This window comes from Pantherophis guttatus, chromosome 2, assembly GCF_059756535.1.
Source record: "Pantherophis guttatus breed Tessera chromosome 2, ASM5975653v1, whole genome shotgun sequence".
Lineage (NCBI taxonomy): Eukaryota > Metazoa > Chordata > Lepidosauria > Squamata > Colubridae > Pantherophis > Pantherophis guttatus.
This window is the reverse complement of record NC_142064.1, coordinates 248,958,419-248,975,957: the sequence shown is the minus strand read 5'-3', so window position 1 is coordinate 248,975,957 and position 17,539 is coordinate 248,958,419. Positions and strand designations below refer to the sequence as shown.

At 42.7% G+C, this 17,539-nt stretch overlaps 1 protein-coding gene across 3 annotated transcripts in view; it reads left to right on the top strand.

Annotated features, from left to right (window-relative positions):
* LOC117673965 (G protein-coupled receptor 22-like) overlaps window positions 1-15,711 on the top strand; it is a 64,631-nt gene extending 48,920 nt beyond the window's left edge. For 2 of the 3 annotated variants that reach the window (XM_034431712.3, XM_034431713.3), the window contains exons 2-3: window positions 5,607-6,968; window positions 15,290-15,711. In XM_034431712.3, the coding sequence (XP_034287603.1) occupies window positions 5,677-6,968; window positions 15,290-15,419 (1,422 nt within the window). In that variant the 5' untranslated portion in view covers window positions 5,607-5,676 and the 3' untranslated portion in view covers window positions 15,420-15,711. Of the gene's footprint in view, window positions 1-5,606 lie in introns of all 3 variants that reach the window. The other variant, XM_087883794.1, reaches the window with a different exon arrangement.
* The last annotated feature ends 1,828 nt before the right edge of the window (window positions 15,712-17,539 follow it).

Here is a 17,539-nt window from a genome sequence, read left to right as displayed (position 1 = left end):
TATGGCCCCTTTATGGCCTGTGGACTTCAACTCCCAGAATTCCTGAGCCAGCCGTGGCAAGGGGCCATAGTTGCACACCTGGCTCAGGAATTCTGGGAGTTGAAGTCCACAGGCCGTAAAGGGGCTGTAGATGTACACCTGACTCAGGAATTCTGGGAGTTGAAGTCCACAGGCCGTAAAGGGGCTGTAGTTGCACACCCCTGGTCTATAGCTAAGAGACTGTACTCTGTATTCCAGGGTTGAGTAATTAATTTTAATTAATCATTTTAATTAATTTGCCAAAGAGGCCACATGAGAAACTGGGACTGCTGTGGAGGGCCGAACCAATCAGGCTGTGAAGGTGCACAGGCATGCACATAGGCATATACATTTAAAAAAAAAAAAAAAAGCAGTCGCTTTCAAAATAAAAGCATGGCATACACTTATGTATATATGAATTGTAATTTCCGATTGATCTCATGTAGGCTGGACTGGGACAGCCAAAGGAGCCTGTAAAATGTCCACATCTGCTATGTTCCCATGTAGTTCTTTCAACCCCCATTAATTATTATATTACCATAATTGTAGATTCTGGAATTTCTTTTTTTTTTTTAATAATAATAAATAAGCATCTATTTTACTAAAAAAAAAACACCTTTCCTCAAGAAATCATAAAACGGGGTGAAATGCAAAACATAATCTCTTTCATTCATATTATCACCTTCTCTCTCTCTCTTTTGCATACCTTGGTGATTAAAAAAAAATACTTTAAAAATTCATGAAGTCTTGCGTGCCTGTGCTGTAGAAAGAACAAGGAATGGGGGTTAAAATAAATCCACTTGGCTGTGAAACTGCTGGTTAATTGAGTCTTCTCTGCACTTCCTGATTTATGGGGCCAGGATGGGTTTTCTGCTCACATTGAATTATCATTGCTAGTCTCTTATGAAATAATTTCCTCCCTTTCTCTCTCTCTCTCACACACACACAGACACAGAGACACACATTCCACACAATGGACAGATTTAATTTTCCCTACTTGTAGCCAAACGCTTTCTAAATCCACACATTCTCTTACTTTCCTGCAGGCTACGTGTTTTTCTGTCTCTCACTTCTTCCTTCAAGTGTCATTTCAGAGTTTATTGAGGTGTGTGCGCACATCTGTGTGTGTGTGTGTGTGGAATTTCAATTCGTAAAAATCTGGGCTTTCATGGTCACTGAAGACATAATTGCTGAATATGTACAAGCGGTGAATTTGAAAACCAAGGGGAAGAAGGGGAAGGAGTCTTAGAGGTGTCTGTCTGATCATCTATTCCTCACCTCCATTTAAGAGGATCTTATTGTGGTTCTAAAAGGTTTTCCCTCTGCACATGTGAGGTGCATTCATTACCAAACCTATGAGGTGTCCCCAGGAATGTAAATTGTTGAAACTGCACTTGTAAGAAAAGCTGAATTGATCTAGAGTAGCTATAGGTGGAGAAATCAGCCAGGGCCCAATGGCCGAGTACACAAAATCAGGAGTCTTCAACCTTGGCAACTTTAAGCCTGGCGGACTTCAACTCCCAGAATTCCCCAGCCAGCTTTGCATTAACAGCTTTGCTGACTGGGGAATTCTGGGAGTTGAGGTCCACCAGGCTTAAAGTTGCCAAGGTTGGAGACCCCTGCACTAAATGGTTTATATGCACTAGCCATATCTCAAATACAGTACAGGTGACTATAGTTCAGACCAGAATTTCCATCCTTAAGCAAGGCGGTTGTTAAATGAGGCACACCTCATTTTACATCCCTTTTTTTTTTGCCATGGTTGTTAAGTGAATCACTGCAGTTGTTGTATTCTATGTTTTTTATCTTGGCTGTACACCGCCCTGAGTCCTCAGGGAGAAGGGCGGTATATAAATTCGAAATTAAATTAAATTAAATTAAATTAAACCGTGCGGTTGCTAACCGAATCAGGCTTCCCCCACACTGACTTTGCTTGCCAGAAGCTGGCTGGGAAGGCCTCAAATGGCTATCACCCGACACCCGGGATGCTGCTACTATTGTAAGTCGATGCTGGTTGTTGAGGGCCTGAATTTTGGTCACACGACTGTAGGGATGCTCTGACAGTCGTAACTGCGAGGAACGCTTTTTCCAGTACCATTAGGCACCCTGAGTCTTCGGAGAGAGGCGGCATATAAATTGAATTAATTAAATTGTAACCTCGGCTACTGAATGAATGGTTGTAAGTCGAGGACTACCTGTATAGTTGCCATACCCTTATATGTCATGTCTTGAAGAAATGTAAGGAGTGTGATTTCTATGTAATGCTCCTTCTCTCAGACAAGAACTTGAAAATAACCTCTCAAGTCGCCAAGTTCTGTGCCACCATTTGTATGATACACCGTACCCTTACTTAGGATTGGAACATCTTACAACAGTATTTAATTTTGATTTATTTTAGCAATTACGTTCTTAATTATTGTTAGACTCCTTGATGCGTATTCTTTTTCTCCCCTAAACAGATATACATAGAGAAGGATGTAATACTTCTTTTATTCAATAACTTGTTTGTATCTGGCCACAGGGCTGCAATAAATAAATAAAACTTGTATAGCTGACATGCTGACCTTTAATAAGATTCGGTAATAATAAATTAGTAATGTTAATATTAATTAAATTCAGTAAGGTTCTCAAGGTTTTCAACCCACTTGGATTACTTAAGAATAAATAACCTCTCTCCCTCTCTCTCTCTCTCATTCTCTCTCACTCACTCACTCTCTCTCACTCTCTATCTCTTTCCTTCTCTCTCTCATTAACTCACTCTCTCTCTTTGCCACACTGAGTATTTTGTGATAAAGAGTTGAGGTTTAGGTGGGTTTCTTTTTATATCTACCAAATCCTTTTAAAATTTGAGGGAGGGGTACAAGGGGAAATTAATAGCAATAACACTTAGACTTATATACCACTTCATAGTGCTTTACAGCCCTCTCTAAGCAGTTTACAGAGTCAGCATATTACCCCCAACAATCAGGGTCCTCATTTTACCCACCTCAGAAGGATGGAAGGCTGACTCAATCTTGAGCCAGTGAGAATTGAACTCCAGAATTGCAGGCAGAATTGAACTACAAGAATTGCAGGCAGCAGACGTAGCTTGCAGTACTGCATTTTAACCACTGCGCCACCACGGCTAATAAGTGGCTAATTCTCAGAATATCAGCTTTGTGTAGGAGACCTGGGTTCAACAGGCTTTATTTGTCTTTAATCAGTGATTTGCTTTGTCTGCCTGCCTCTGTGTATCTCTTTTACTAGGCTTACGCTTCTTCAGTCATCATGCTACAGGTAGTCCTCGACTTACAACAGTTCATTTAGTGACCATTCAAAGTTACAAGGGCACTGAAAAAAGTGACTTGGGACCGTTTTTCACACTTGCGACCGTCGCAGCATCCGCATGGTCATGTGATCAAAATTCAGACACTGGGCAACTGACTCGTATTTATGATGGTTGCAGTGCCCCATCCCAAGTTCACCTTTTGTGATCTTCTGGCAAGCAAAGTCAATGGGGAATCTACATTCACTTAACAGCCATGTTACCAACCGCAGTGGTTCACTTCACAACTGGGGCAAGAAAGGTCATTAAATGGGGCAAAACTCACTTAACAATTGTCTTTCTTAGCAACAAAAGTTTTGGGCTCAACTGTGGTTGTAAATTGAGGAGTACCTGTACATTTTTAATAAATGTACATTGCATCTTGTGAGCCAGGTTTGGACCACAACAATTTGATGCCGTAATTTGGGACAGAAGGATGAGAAGAGAGGCAGGTGATCTCTTACAATACACTTGTCAGGGTTCCAAGTAACACCCCCAACGAAAGAAGACTCTGAAGCTTGAAGTTCCTCAAAGTTCCATTTTATTAGAGATGTCATATTGGCACATCTGGGAAAACCCAAATCTGAAAGCTTCCAGGTTTTCCCCACCCAAAGGAAAGTCCAAATCCCTTCCCCTGCACCCACATGTCCATCACATGGTCCAACCAATGCACCGTCCCAACTGGAGATGCCTCCCAGTTCCAGCCCTCCAAGTGCAGGGCAAGGCATCCTTGACTCTCTGAGAAAAGAATGTTATTATGACTACATATCACCCATGCGCCATACAATCCCCACTCCCAGTTTCCCACAGTAGTAAATGTGGCAGGCCTGAAGGCCCAATGCAAAAGATGGCTTCCAGGCCTGGCAACACTCCTACCTGTTACCAAGGAACTGCCAAATAAACTAACAGTAAACAACCCAACTAAAAAAATACCCTACCCAAGACTACTCCAACCAACACAGACAAGGCAAGCCACTGCAGTATAAACTGAGAGCAAATCCCACTTCCTACCAGCACTGATGATGTTACCTAGTTTGGCTAACGAAACCTCTGCAAGAAAGCAGCCAAGCTCCGAGGGCACCAAGGACCTCTCACTCTTACCACTTTTAGAGACTTTTCTGCCACTTCCCTTTCCCCTTATGATCCTGAACCCCTTTGAAGAGACACTTGGGGGGATTTTTAATTTGGCCAGGGAATTATTTCCTGAGAAGAACTCTGTAAGGTGTGGATTCCAATTAAAAGTTCACTTAGAAACTCTACAGCCAACGCAGGTTCAAATGGATCCAGATCCAATATACAGAAAAGTCTGGGTGAGTGAGTTTACATCGTTTGTGGTTGATTCTGTGAAAGGATGCCCAGTTTAGTATGGGTTTCAGATTTTGCTGGCTGACTCTGCAAAAAGGAATGGATAATAGACAGTTTCAAATCTTTGTGAGTATACATAACCAATGTGTTTTCCAATTGTAAGCATTTTGCCTATATATATTTATGTGTTTGTTAAGTAAAAGTAGGTGAAGTCTTGCTAAAGAAAACGGGTGATGATAACCTCTTCCTTGAAAAGAGAGCTCAAGTTATCCTGAATTATAGAGAAACTTCAAAATGCTTGATCCTGTCCTCTTCTTCTGCAGAAAAGGCCTGAAAAATACATGCACAGTTTGCATCTTCTTTTCAAATGATGGTGCTGAAATGTTTCACTTTTTTTTTTTTAAATTTCACCTTTCTGCAGGATTAATTGGGTTGATTCACACAAGAAACTGAAGCAGGCTGTTAGGCCTTAGCAACCACATGTGTACAACACGCTAAGCTTCATTAGTTTTAATATTGGGTGTATCTTTCTTCTTCCATTATTGAGTACACTGTGCCAACCCAATCCATCTTGTGGCTTTGTGTATCCTAGGAACCCAGAAAATGAATCGATACCACAACCAGGAATAAAATCTTGCCTGAACTTGGCCTCCTTGTGATGTTTTAAGATGATATTTTCAGGGCAGGCTTGTTGGTTTAGTGCAGGGGTAGGTTCTACTTACCTTTACTACCAGTTCGCAACGGGATCGCGCGCACTTGCTTTGCTCACACACACACCTTGCTTCTGTACATGCGCAGATTGCCGATGACGACATCCGGGGCGGTGGGCAGGGCCTCCCACCGGTTTTATTACCGGTTCTTGCGAACCGGTCCAAACTGGGGGCAACCCACCACTGGTTTAGTGCAAAGTCCATTGTTGAAAAAATAAATGTTGCTATGGTTCTTGATGGTCTCTTTCTCTCTCTCTCTCTCCCCACAGGTAAGGTTGCTGTCTGTAACGCTCAGCTCAGTCCAGGGACTATGCCCAAGTGCTTCTGCCTCTTTCAACCATGGAGAGTCCCATGTTTGACACCATCCTGGAGACAACAGACGGGGTAACCCCCGACCCCAGTTGGTCCCTGCCCTACCCACTGGGCTTCCAGGTGTCCCTGACAGGCTTCCTAATGTTGGAAATTGTTCTAGGGGTCAGCAGCAATCTGACAGTATTGGTTCTCTACTGCCTGCAAGCTGGCTTGGTTGACTCAGTCAGCAACATGGTGACCATGAACTTGCATGTACTAGATGTGCTCATCTGTGTGGTGTGTGCACCTCTCACCATGGTGGTCATATTGGTGCCACCCGATCGTGCTGCCACCCTCTTCTGCTGCTTCCACGAGGCCTGCATCACCTTCAGCAGCGTGGCAACAGCCACCAACGTCCTGGTGATCAGCTTGGACCGTTACGACATTTCAGTTCGCCCTGCACAACGTGTGCTCACTCCAGCCCGTGCAATTCTTCTTCTGGCTGGAGTCTGGGTGCTATCCCTGACTGTATTTTTTATACCCTTCCTCGAGGGCGAGTTTGGACACGCCAGCGTGTGGCAAAACCGTACGGTGCTGTGTGTTGGCCCAGAAGAGTTCCATGCTGAGCTCGGCACCGCCTATCACCTTGCCATCCAGATCCCCACTTTCTTTGCAGCCGTGGCAGTCATGCTGGTGACCTACGCCAAGATCCTGCAAGCTCTCAATATCAGCATCGGCAGCACTTTCAAGCGTAGCCAGCGTCGCAAGACGAAAAAGAGGAAGCGGCGGAAAGCAGTAGAACTGAGTAGCAGCAGCAGCATGATCAGTGCTGGAGAAGCCAAGAGGCTTTCCCAGCCAAAGCCCACGCTTCAAGCTCCACCTCCAATGGGTGTGCAGGCTTCTGTCTCTGTGATCATCGCACTGCGTCGGGCGGTGAAACGCCACCGTGACCGGAGGGAGCGCCAGAGGCGTGTTTTCCGCATGTCCCTGTTAATCATCTCAACGTTCCTGTTGTGCTGGGCACCTCTGTCCATTGTCAACCTGCTCATTCTGTGCCTCGGGCCTAGCCCTTTGCTGGGCAAGCTGCGCATCTGCTTCCTGGCCATGGCCTATGGTACAACCATCTTCCACCCACTCCTTTATGCCTTTACCCGCCAGAAACTGCGCAACGTACTCCGCAGCAAGCTGAAGAAACGAGTGGTGTCAGCGCTGCAAGTCGATCCCGCACCTGGTGGCACCATCATCCACAACTCCTGGGTGGAGCCACCACGAAAAGGCTGCAAGGGGCGGCCACGGGGTAGTGATGGGGCTGAGCACTGCCTGACGGAGGCCACAAAAGAGTAAGGGGTAGGGGTGAATTTCAGACTAGGTGCCAAGAAAGCTGAGATGGGTTGTAGCAATCCACTGCATAGCTAATCTGGTGAGTGCCAAACACTGAAACCAATGAAGAATGAGAGGCAGATACAGGACCCTTATTAAAATCACCAGAAACTACAGCTTGGTGCTAACCCTCTGACCAAAGTGCAAAGTAGAGGTGAGCAGTATCGCAGTGATCAGAGAGAGGCAACCATCAACATCTTGTAGAAATAACCATTTTCATCTACAGTCTGATACTGACTCCTCACAAAGCCTCCACTTAGCCAATGGCAAAACCTCCTACCTATCTGAGGTAAAATATGAAGGCTTAAACCTTCTCTTGACATTGGCCTGTTGGCTACACTAAGACCACTAGAATTAGGACAAATTATTTAATTACATAATGCCAAGAGCTGTAACAAGCAGATGAGTAGTTACGGTGTTGGGAATGGCATTAAGTTTAGTCAACACTAAACGAGTCAGCACTCCAGAAGACCAGTTTTGCTCATTGCAATGCTGGATAAGTCTAGGATGGCTAAAATAAGCGCTCCATCTTAGAGAAGGCCAAGAAAATGTGTTAGAAAGGCAGGTTTGGAAAGGCTGGGATAGCATCACTTTTTAGAGATCTTTGCCTTACAGGTAATCCTTAGCTTACAACCAGTCATTTAGGAACTGGTTACAATTACAACAGATTCCCTCAAAAGGTACCTAAGACTCGGTTTCCAAATTCTGCTATCCCCTGGTCACATGTCCGCATTTTGGATATCAGCAACCGGTCCGCATTTATGGCTGTTTGTAGTGCCTCACAGTCATGTAACCACAATTTATGACGTTTTTGTCAAAAACCCACATTTACTTCCAAGTTTCCAGCAAAAAGCCTCCGATAGTGAATAATGGGTTTACTTAATGATTGCCATGTTCGCTTAATGACTATCATTAAAAAAAGTCGTAATATTGGATCCAGTCCAATGATTTTGCAATATTTAGAATTCAGATGAATAAGAAGAGAATTGGGTTACCATGAGAACTTCCTCAAAGGAAAAAGGCAGCTTTTTCCAAAGGAGGCCCATCCTTCATTAACCACTTTTGCCTGGGCTTCCTCAAACACTTAGTAGATTTAGGCTGAAGCCATAAGGAGTAAATCTCACCCAGAACCTAGGCCTTTCTTTTGGGGAGACATACCTAGGATGGCACTGACAGGCATTTTTTTTCAAATGCCTTGCCAGGGAGTCCAAACGATAGGCATCCCCACATAGCTACTTCATCTGCATGAAGATAGCCTCCTGGGGTAGAAGTAGGAAAAGAAAAGAATAGTCTGAACAGGTAACCGGAAATGCTTCAGTAGTAAGTAATAATAAGATCACCCAGTTGACAATTCTGTTCTTTCAAGGTCATCCTTCAGAAGAGCTCCGAGGTTCTCGGAGAACCAGTGATGGTAGAAACAAGGGTTTCCTGTCATGATGGGTCAATGGGTGCTTAGAAAACCCATTCTTTTGGTTTGAGCCAGCGGTGGGTTACTACCGGTTCGCCCCGGATCGAGTGAATTGGTAGCTGCAGTGGCGGGAGGCTCCGCCCACCCTCCCGGACGCTTCTGCTCATGCGCGAACTGGTAGCAGACTAAATTGAAACCCACTACTGGTTTGAGCTTACTGTAATATTCTCTAGATGAGTCTTCCTTTCCTTTGGTATCCTTCAGGTATAAATATTCAGAGCTGTCATTCTACCATATCTGAAAAGCGCTGTAGACGATAGCAATCTTCCACATAGACATACATATATTCACTAGTAGACGTCCGTCTACTTTACAGATGTTTCCCTTTAGACATACCGGATATATGCATCTGACAAAGATTATGTCAGAAATAATTATTCATTGAAAATGTTTATAAGCCGCTTTTCAGGGCAAAGCTTCACCATGTGGCATACACAATGGAAAGTTGGAAGATTCTCTGTCAGTGTTTTTCAAGCATGGCTGGCTGCAGGATTCTGGGAGTTGAAGTCCACCCATCTTAAAGCTGCCAAGTTTGAAAAACACTGTTTTATGTGATACTTGAGGGAAATGTACTGTTACTAAAGGAAATTTGTTGTGAATGACAGAAACTACATCCGGGGTTATGAACAGGTTGCTGGAGAGGCTAACAGAAACCAGGTAGGAGGAATTCTGTAACTGGAGAAGGTCCTACCTCACACGATTCGGTGAACTAGCATTAAGCTTAGTAACGAACTGATAGCAAGTTGTTCTGGTCCCAACGTGGCAGAGATTTCCAAATTATCTTCACAAGCAGCCCTACATAAAGCAAATTGCAATATTCCATTTTGGAGACAACTGCTTATGATGTCCTACCTTCCAATGCATCTGTATTTATGCTATCAAGAGTTTGAAGATGATGCAGTGCTTGTCTCTTTGTGTGTGTGTGTCTAGCTGTAATTGTCATATTCGGGAAACTGAAAAGTCACATGACTATAGTTGATAAATTAAATCTTTGAATTTGTCCAAACCAAAGGGACTTCTGGAGAAAGAACCAGATGCTGCCATATGAATTAGTCACTGCCATTTTGGATAAAGTTGAAATGTATCGATTTATTTTGATAGGACATAATCAGTTTGGTGATTGTGGATTGTTTTTAACACTTGCTCAGGGAGAGTTGCACAGGAAGAAAGCAGCAGAAACAATTATCAAGCCCTCTCACCTCTCTGCATTTCTGCTATATTCCACTGATAGATTAAATCCTCTCTGAGCTCCCTTTGTGTACAAGCGGGCGAAACATGGTGGATGACCCCATTTATTCCTTTCCACCAGAGAAAAATAAATCCTTGAATCTTTCAGAGGTGATGCAAAGCTTTTCAAAGTCTGAAGATTTAGCTTGATGCTTTTTCATTTTATAGGCTTCTATTTTCCTCCCCTCTCTTAAATCTTCACTGAAAGTATCTTGGTGAAACATTCTAAAATACAGATGGTTTTGTTTTTATTTATTTTTATTTATTTATTTATTTTATTTCTATACCGCCCTTCTCCCGAAGGACTCAGGGCGGTGTATAGCCTAATTAAAAACACAAAGAGACAAAATTTAAAAATAATTAAAATTATTAAATAATAAGCCCAATTTATAAAACCCCAAATTTAAAATCCCATTTAAAACCAATTAAAATCTTTTACATTGATAGCCCAGCCTGGCGGAACAACATGGTTTTGAGGGCACAGCGAAATACACGGAGATCAGAGATTTTACGAGTTTTTGTTTTTACAATGTATATAGTAATTTTATTAAAAATTACAATTTGCAATAAAAACTAATACAAGCTCAAAATATGAAAAAATAAAAAGAAACAATAGAAGGTGCAGAAGGGGGGGAAGAAAAATAAGAATATAGTAAAGAAAGTAATATATAAAGAAGTGACTTCCCTTCATGAAAATATAAAATTAACAATTTTAGTAAATTATTACCTTTTAAAATACAATAAATGATTTCTTCCTCCCATATACAATAGAATAGAATAACAGAATGGGAAGGGACCTTGGAGGTCTTCTGGTCCAACTCCCTGCTTAGGCAGGAAACCCTGCACCACTTCAGACAAATGGTTATCTAATCTCTTAAAAACTTCTAGTGTTGGAGCATTTACAACTTCTGGAGGCAAGTTGTTACACTGATTAATTGTTTTAACTGTCAGGAAATTTCTTCTTAGTTCTAAGTTGCTTCTCTCCTTGATTAGTTTCACCCATTGCTTCTTGTCCTACCCTCAGGTGCTTTGGAGAATAGCTTGACTCTCTCTTCTTTGTGGCAGCCCCTGAGATATGGGAACACTGCTATCATGTCACCCCTAGTCCTCCTTTTCATTATTATTATTATTATTATTATTTATTAGATTTCTATACCGCCCTACTCCCGAAGGACTCAGGGCGGTGCACAGCCAAACAATAAAAACACATACAATACAAAATTTAAAAAATAGAATAAAATCAAATTAAATAATTTTGGCCCCGACAAATTTAAAACCCCAAACTTTTAAAACCAATTAAACTCGACATACCCAATTCCAGTAACCGTTCTTTAGATGCTTTAGCCTCCAGTCCCTTAATCATCTTTGTTGCTCTTCTGTGCACTCTTTCTGGAGTCTCAACATCTGTTTTACATCGTGGTGACCAAAATTGGATGCAATATTCCAAGTGTGGCTTTACCAAGGCATTATAAAGTATTAACACTTCACGTGATCTTGATTCTATCCCTCTGTTTATGCAGCCTAGAACTTTGTTGGCTTTTTTGGCAGCTGCAGCACACTGCTGGCTCATATTAAAATTATTGTCCACTAGGACTCCAAGATCCCTCTCACAGTCACCACTATTGAGCAAGGTACCACATATACTGTACCTGTGCATTTGGTTTTTCTTGCCTAAATATAGAACCTTCCTTTTTTCACCATTGAATTTCATTTTGTTAGATAGCACCCAACGTTTAAGTCTGCCAAGATTCTTCTGTATCTGAAGCCTATCTTCTAAAGTGTTGGCTATTCCTGCTAGCTTGGTGTCGTCTGCAAATTTGATGAGTTCCCCATCTATCCCCACGTCCAAATCATTGATGACGATGTTGAAGAGTACTGGGCCTAAAACAGCCCTGGGGTACTCCACTGCATACCTCCCTCCATGTAGATGCAGTTCCATTGAACATTCAACTCCACACATTGAGTGCAGTTGGTCAGCCAATTACGAATTCATCTGGTGGTGATGCTGTCTAACCCACATTTTTCTATTTTATCAAGTAGTAAGTTATGGTCTACTTTGTCAAATGCCTTACTGAAGTCCAAGTAAATTATATCTACAGCATTCCTCTGGTCCATTAGTTCTGTCACTTTGTCAAAAATGCAATAAGATGCAGTATTAGTCTGGCATGATCTGTTTTTGACAAACTGATGTTGGCTTTTGGTTATTACTTTGTTTGCTTTTAGGTGTTCGCTGATTTGTTGTTTGATTATCTTTTCCAGAATCTTCCCTGGTATTGAGGTCAGGCTGATGGGTCTGTAGTTTCCTGGATCTATATCCCATCTCTTTATTTATAAACAAATACAATCTTCATCATTTCAGTGCTGATATCAGCAAAAGTCTATTAAGGGGTTATCAGAGATGACAACATATCTATTTTTACTTTGCTTAAATAAACCCATTTTATATTTCTTCCTTTTAGTTCTAACAATCTTGGTCTTCAGTCCTTCAAACTGATGTCCTAGAAATTGCTTGTGAGACATTTCACATCCCATCAGGTGGGCTCTTCCTTCTTCTTAACCACCTGGTTTTGAGTCTGTGAAGATTATTACTCCATGTTGCTTTTGACTGCTCATTATGAAGTTTCAAATAGAGAGGTTTGCAAAGATTTCTTGTTAAGAAAGAAAGTGGGAACTGATGTTGTAATTTGGAGCTATGCACTTTTTGTATCTGAGTGACTGTGCTTGTATTCCATTCTTTTGAGGCATTTAACTGGCCCTTGGATTCAGCCTCTACAAAGACAGATGTCAGTCGGTTACTCAGTTCTCTAAGGCCAAGATGAGTCCCCAGAGCCCCCAGATAGATACATACTCTCTAAAGCTTTGGGTGAAGTCCTCAGAGACCTTCAAAAGGGGAGGTATATGTGAGCGCATCCTGGAGTTAGTTTTGACTTCTGGCAACTCCTTGCATGCAGTTTTATTAGCAATATTTTTGGGAATGTTTATCCTTGCCTTCTTAAAGCTAAGAGCAAGTGACCTGCCCAAGGTCATCCAGCTGACTTGGCCTCTTAAGCAGGGGTGAAATGTAAAATTTGTTACTACCGGTTCTGTAGGCGTGGCTTGGTGGCAGGGGTGGTGGTGATGGTAATGTGACTGGGTGGGCGTGGCCAACTTTTTTTTTTTTTTTAACTTTTCAAAGCATTTTTTCTAATGCTTTGAAAAGCCTCTGCGGATCAGGAAACTCAGCTGGGATCGTCAGAGACTTTTCAAAGCATTTTTTTACCACCTCTTTGGCCAAGAGGTTGCAGAAAAAAATGCTTTGAAAAGCCTCTGACTATCCCAGCTGAGCCGCGTGATCATCAGAGGCTTTTTTTAAAAAAAAACTTTTAAAAGCATTTTTTCGTCGGAAGAGGTTGTAGAAAAAATGCTTTTAAAAGTAAAAAAAAAAGCCTCTGATGATCCTGCGGCTCAGCTGGGCATGGTGGGAAGGGGGGGCGCAGGGATTTTTGCTACTGGTTCTCCGAACCACCCGCCGCCATCGCTACCAGATCGGCCTATCCGGTCCGAACCGGGAGCATTTCACCCCTGCTCTTAAGGCAGGACTAGAATTCCTCGTTTGGTTTCTATCCTGATGCCTTCACCACTTGTGACAACCAGTTCTGAGCACAACTGCAGCAGAATTAACTGCTTCTGCAGCTCTGGTAGTCACCTGAGCCAGAGTCAAATTCCCATGCACAATTCATCCCTGGAAGTGCAAAGATGGGGATGGGAAGGAGAAGGGAATCATAAGCAGAGCCCTGCTGGGGTCAAACCAAGGTCTATTTCTCACCATGGCCAGCAGGTCTTTGTGAAGCCCAAAGGGCAACAATAACTCTTCTATGTTTAGCAACAGGTATCCAGAGGTGTCTTGCTGTCTCTTTGATAAACAGTCATCGGAGCTCATAGCCACCAACAGCTGAATTACATCTCCTAAAGCTCTCTACCTTAGCCCCCTCTACAGCGGGAGGTAACAAATCCCACACTTTCATTAGCTTAGTTGTAAAGCTATTTTTCCAGTGGCCTGAATCATCCACCATTCATCTTTGTGGGGTAAAGTGGTATTAGGATAATAACAGTTACCCTCTTACTCATCTTCTCCATACTACATGTTCCCTTCCTCCTTATTTGTCTTTTTTAAAAATTATCTAGAGCAGGGGCCCCATCCCCCGGGGTGGGGCCCACTACTGAGCCGTGAGCTGTTCAGAACCGGGCCGTGGAAGCGATGGGCAAGTGTGCCCATCCTCACTTGTGGGAGCAGTGGATGAGTGCCTGCATGTGTGCTCCATTTGTGTGAGCAGCAGGTGAGTTTCTGTGCACTCCGTTTGCATGAGCAACAGGCAAGCGTGCCCGCTGCTTGTACAAATGGAGCTGCGTGCACTTGCCAGCCACTCATGTGGAACAATCCTCTTCTCCACCCACCCACCCACCAGCTCCCACCGGACCGCAGAAAGGTTGGGGAAGTCTGAGCTAGAGTAAAACACTGTAGGGGAGGTACCATTTTGAAGTGCAGTGAGCAGAACTTTGAAAGTGGTCCCACTATTTATTTATTTAATTAATTAATTAATTAATTAATTTCTATACCGCCCTTCTCCCGAAGGACTCAGAGCAGTGAACAGATTAAGATTTCATATACATATAATATTTTTATTTTATTTTTTTTATAAACAGTAAATAATAAATTGAGTCAACTTGGTGTATCTGCTAAGACCTTGGCATAGAATTTAGATGTTTATGCTAGCCCTGCTTGTTGAAACAGAAACCAGGAGTGCCAGTTTTAAAGTTGATCTCTCCCCTAAGGACCCACCTATGTTGTAGGTGGCCCAGAATGCTTTCCACTGCATCCTGTTATCCCTATTTTCATCAAATGAGGAGATGAATGAAAGAGAAGCTTCTCGGTCTCAGGTATTCGTCATTTAGGGAAGGTAGACACTGCAGGCCAAAAGATTCTTAGGGCTTGGCAAGGAAGGAAGTAGAATTTCATTTGATTAGGAAACGGGTAGAGACAGAACTGGTGGAACAGGAATAGGGGGACATCATTTTGCTCAGATGAACCAGTAGTCCTTGATTTACGACTGGTTGGTCAGCAAATGTTAAAAATTACAATGGACCCCACCCCCCAAAAAGTACTTACGAGCCAGATACGAATTTCCAACAGCTGCAGTTATGTGATTGCATTTTTGATGCTCGGCAACCAGATCGCATTTATTGCCACTTGCAGTATTATCAATATTTTATGAACTTTTGCTGGAAACTGGCATTTTCTTCCAGTTTCCAGCAAAAAAAACTTCCATGGTGGACAATGTGTTTTCACAACCCTGTTTACTTAATAACCCATTGTAAATAAATAAATAAAATTGGTCACATCACATGATGACCTACTTAATGACCAGCATACCTTACAAGTGTAATCCCAGGTTCAATCACAAGTCATAAGTCGAGGACTACCTATTAGGGAGTCAAAGGAAGATGGGTGAGACAAGCTGCCTTCCAGGGTTTCTGTGGTCATTGGGAAGAGAGTTACGTCCTTGTCATACTCTCTTGGTTACGTAGTCCAACTCCCTCCTTTTACAGCATTGGCAGCATGTGGAATGAACACATAGAATATGCCTTTTGGATGGAAGCAACAATGACGAGCAGCAATGACATTCCCAGAGGGGTGATTTCGGAAACGGAATTCATCACAAGGCCCTGCTTCGAATAAGATGTGCAAATACTAATGGCTGACGGTCACCTTCAAGGGTCTCGCTCTGCATTTCCTTCTTCTGGTTTTCTCTTTTCTCTTCCATCCGGCTCAGTCTGGACAATTCTTCCAGCAGAGGATGCTTTAAATAGAAGACAATCCTCCGCAAACTGGGACGTGTGGGCACTTTTTCCCCTGGACAGGTCCAAGCATTTCCACCCCCACCCCCCCTTGTAAATATCTCCTTTCACTCTTCCCACTCAGACATCCAAAACTTTAATCAACGAGATAAATAAACATTTTAAAATAGCAATGTTCTATGGCTGTGGTGTCAATTTAGTGAGGCGCTAAGCGGGTGGGAGGTGTGGGGGGGGGAATGTCTGATTGTGCCTTGTAGCAAGTCAGAAATGCCATAACGTTCTTGCAATGAAAGGGCAAGATAACGACAAAGCTGCTTCCTTCCATTATTGATGAGTCTACAATTACTTCTGTTTCAGCGGGAGAACTGAAGGGAGAGGGACAGCTTGGAAAAATTAGGGCAATGTCTTAGGCTAAATGAAGCATTGGCGCCCTCTAGTGAGCCCTGGAAGAAATGACCCTCAAACGCATTCCATGACGGGAAGCTAATTTTCAACAGAGTACATAGACAGGAATCAATTTTGCATTTAAGGAATTACAGAATAACAGAGCTGGAAGGGATCTTGGAGGTCTTCTAGCCCAACCCCCCTGCTCAAGCAGGAGATCCTATACCCGTGATGGTGAACCTATGGCACGCGTGCCACAGATGGCACGCGGAGCCATATCTGTGGGCACACAAGCATTGCCCGAGCTCAGCTCCAGCGCGCATATGCGCACCGGCCAGCTGATTTTTGGGCCTTCCAGGCCCACCAGAAGTCGGGAAATGTGCCGTTTCCAGCCACCAGAGGGCCTCCGGGGGTGGGGAAGGCCATTTTCACCCTCCCCAAGTTCCAAGAAAGGCTCTGGAGCCTCCCAGCGCAACCCCTGCTTTTGGCACGCGATGGCAAAAAGGTTAGCCATCACTGTCCTATACCATTCTGAACAAATGGCTGTCCAATCTCTTAAAAGAATAATAACAATTCTTATTATTGTGTGACTTGTAAGTTTCCCCTGCAGTCAAACTATCACAGATTCGGGATAAACAACATGGGGCAAAAACAATACTCTTCCTGCATCTTGCAAAGTTAACACATTTATTAAAATTGACTTCATTAAAGGAAAATTCTGGGTTTTGTTTTTTACAGCTATATGTTTAATTTCAAACATGGATGACTTTTGCTTTGTCTGCCAGATTTGTACCAAAAAAGAAATGTGGCTTTCTAAACCAAAAGAAATTGGCAGCATCCCTCTGTAAACAATTCAGAGGATATAGAGTTCTACGCAGAATTTGTGAGCTATTCCAGTCAAACCAATTGAACAGGGTACAGTTTTTCAAATCCATAACCTGGATTAAAAGCAGACAAGATAAGCATCCTCAATAACAATCTCAATGAAAATTAAAAACCGTAAATCACAAGATAACCATAAATAAACCTGGATTCTAAGCACTGAAGCCTGCCCTTCCAAAACCTCAGCTTTATTGTTCAGAGGAATTGTTATAAGCTGCCATATTTTGGCTTTGAGCTCCACAAATGGACACAGAATGCTGATTGGCCCATTGAACAACCAATGATACTTATTCAAGATGCCATAGGGAACCATTGCCAATGATTTTTTTTCTGCTAGATATATGCAGTTTGCTAGGGAACCATGATGCCCTTATAACTGAGGTTGCCCACCTTTATACATGTTGTTATGTTGTGCTATGTTAGTTAGCCTCATTTTTCAGGCCTGTTGAGTGCAGCCTTATACACGTAACTCTCGGCTTACAACAGTTAGTTTAGTGATCGTTTGAAGTTACAACATTACTGAAAAGAAGTGACTTAAGACCGTTTTTTATATTTACAACTATTATAGTATCCCCATGGTCATGGGATCAAAATTAAGATGATAGGCAACTACTCATATTTAAGATGGTTGCAGAGTCATGTGTTCACCTCAGTGGTGAAATCCAAATTTTTTTACTAATGGTTCTGTGGGCGTGGCTTGGTGGGCGTGGTGTGGTGTGGCTTGGTGGGCGTGGC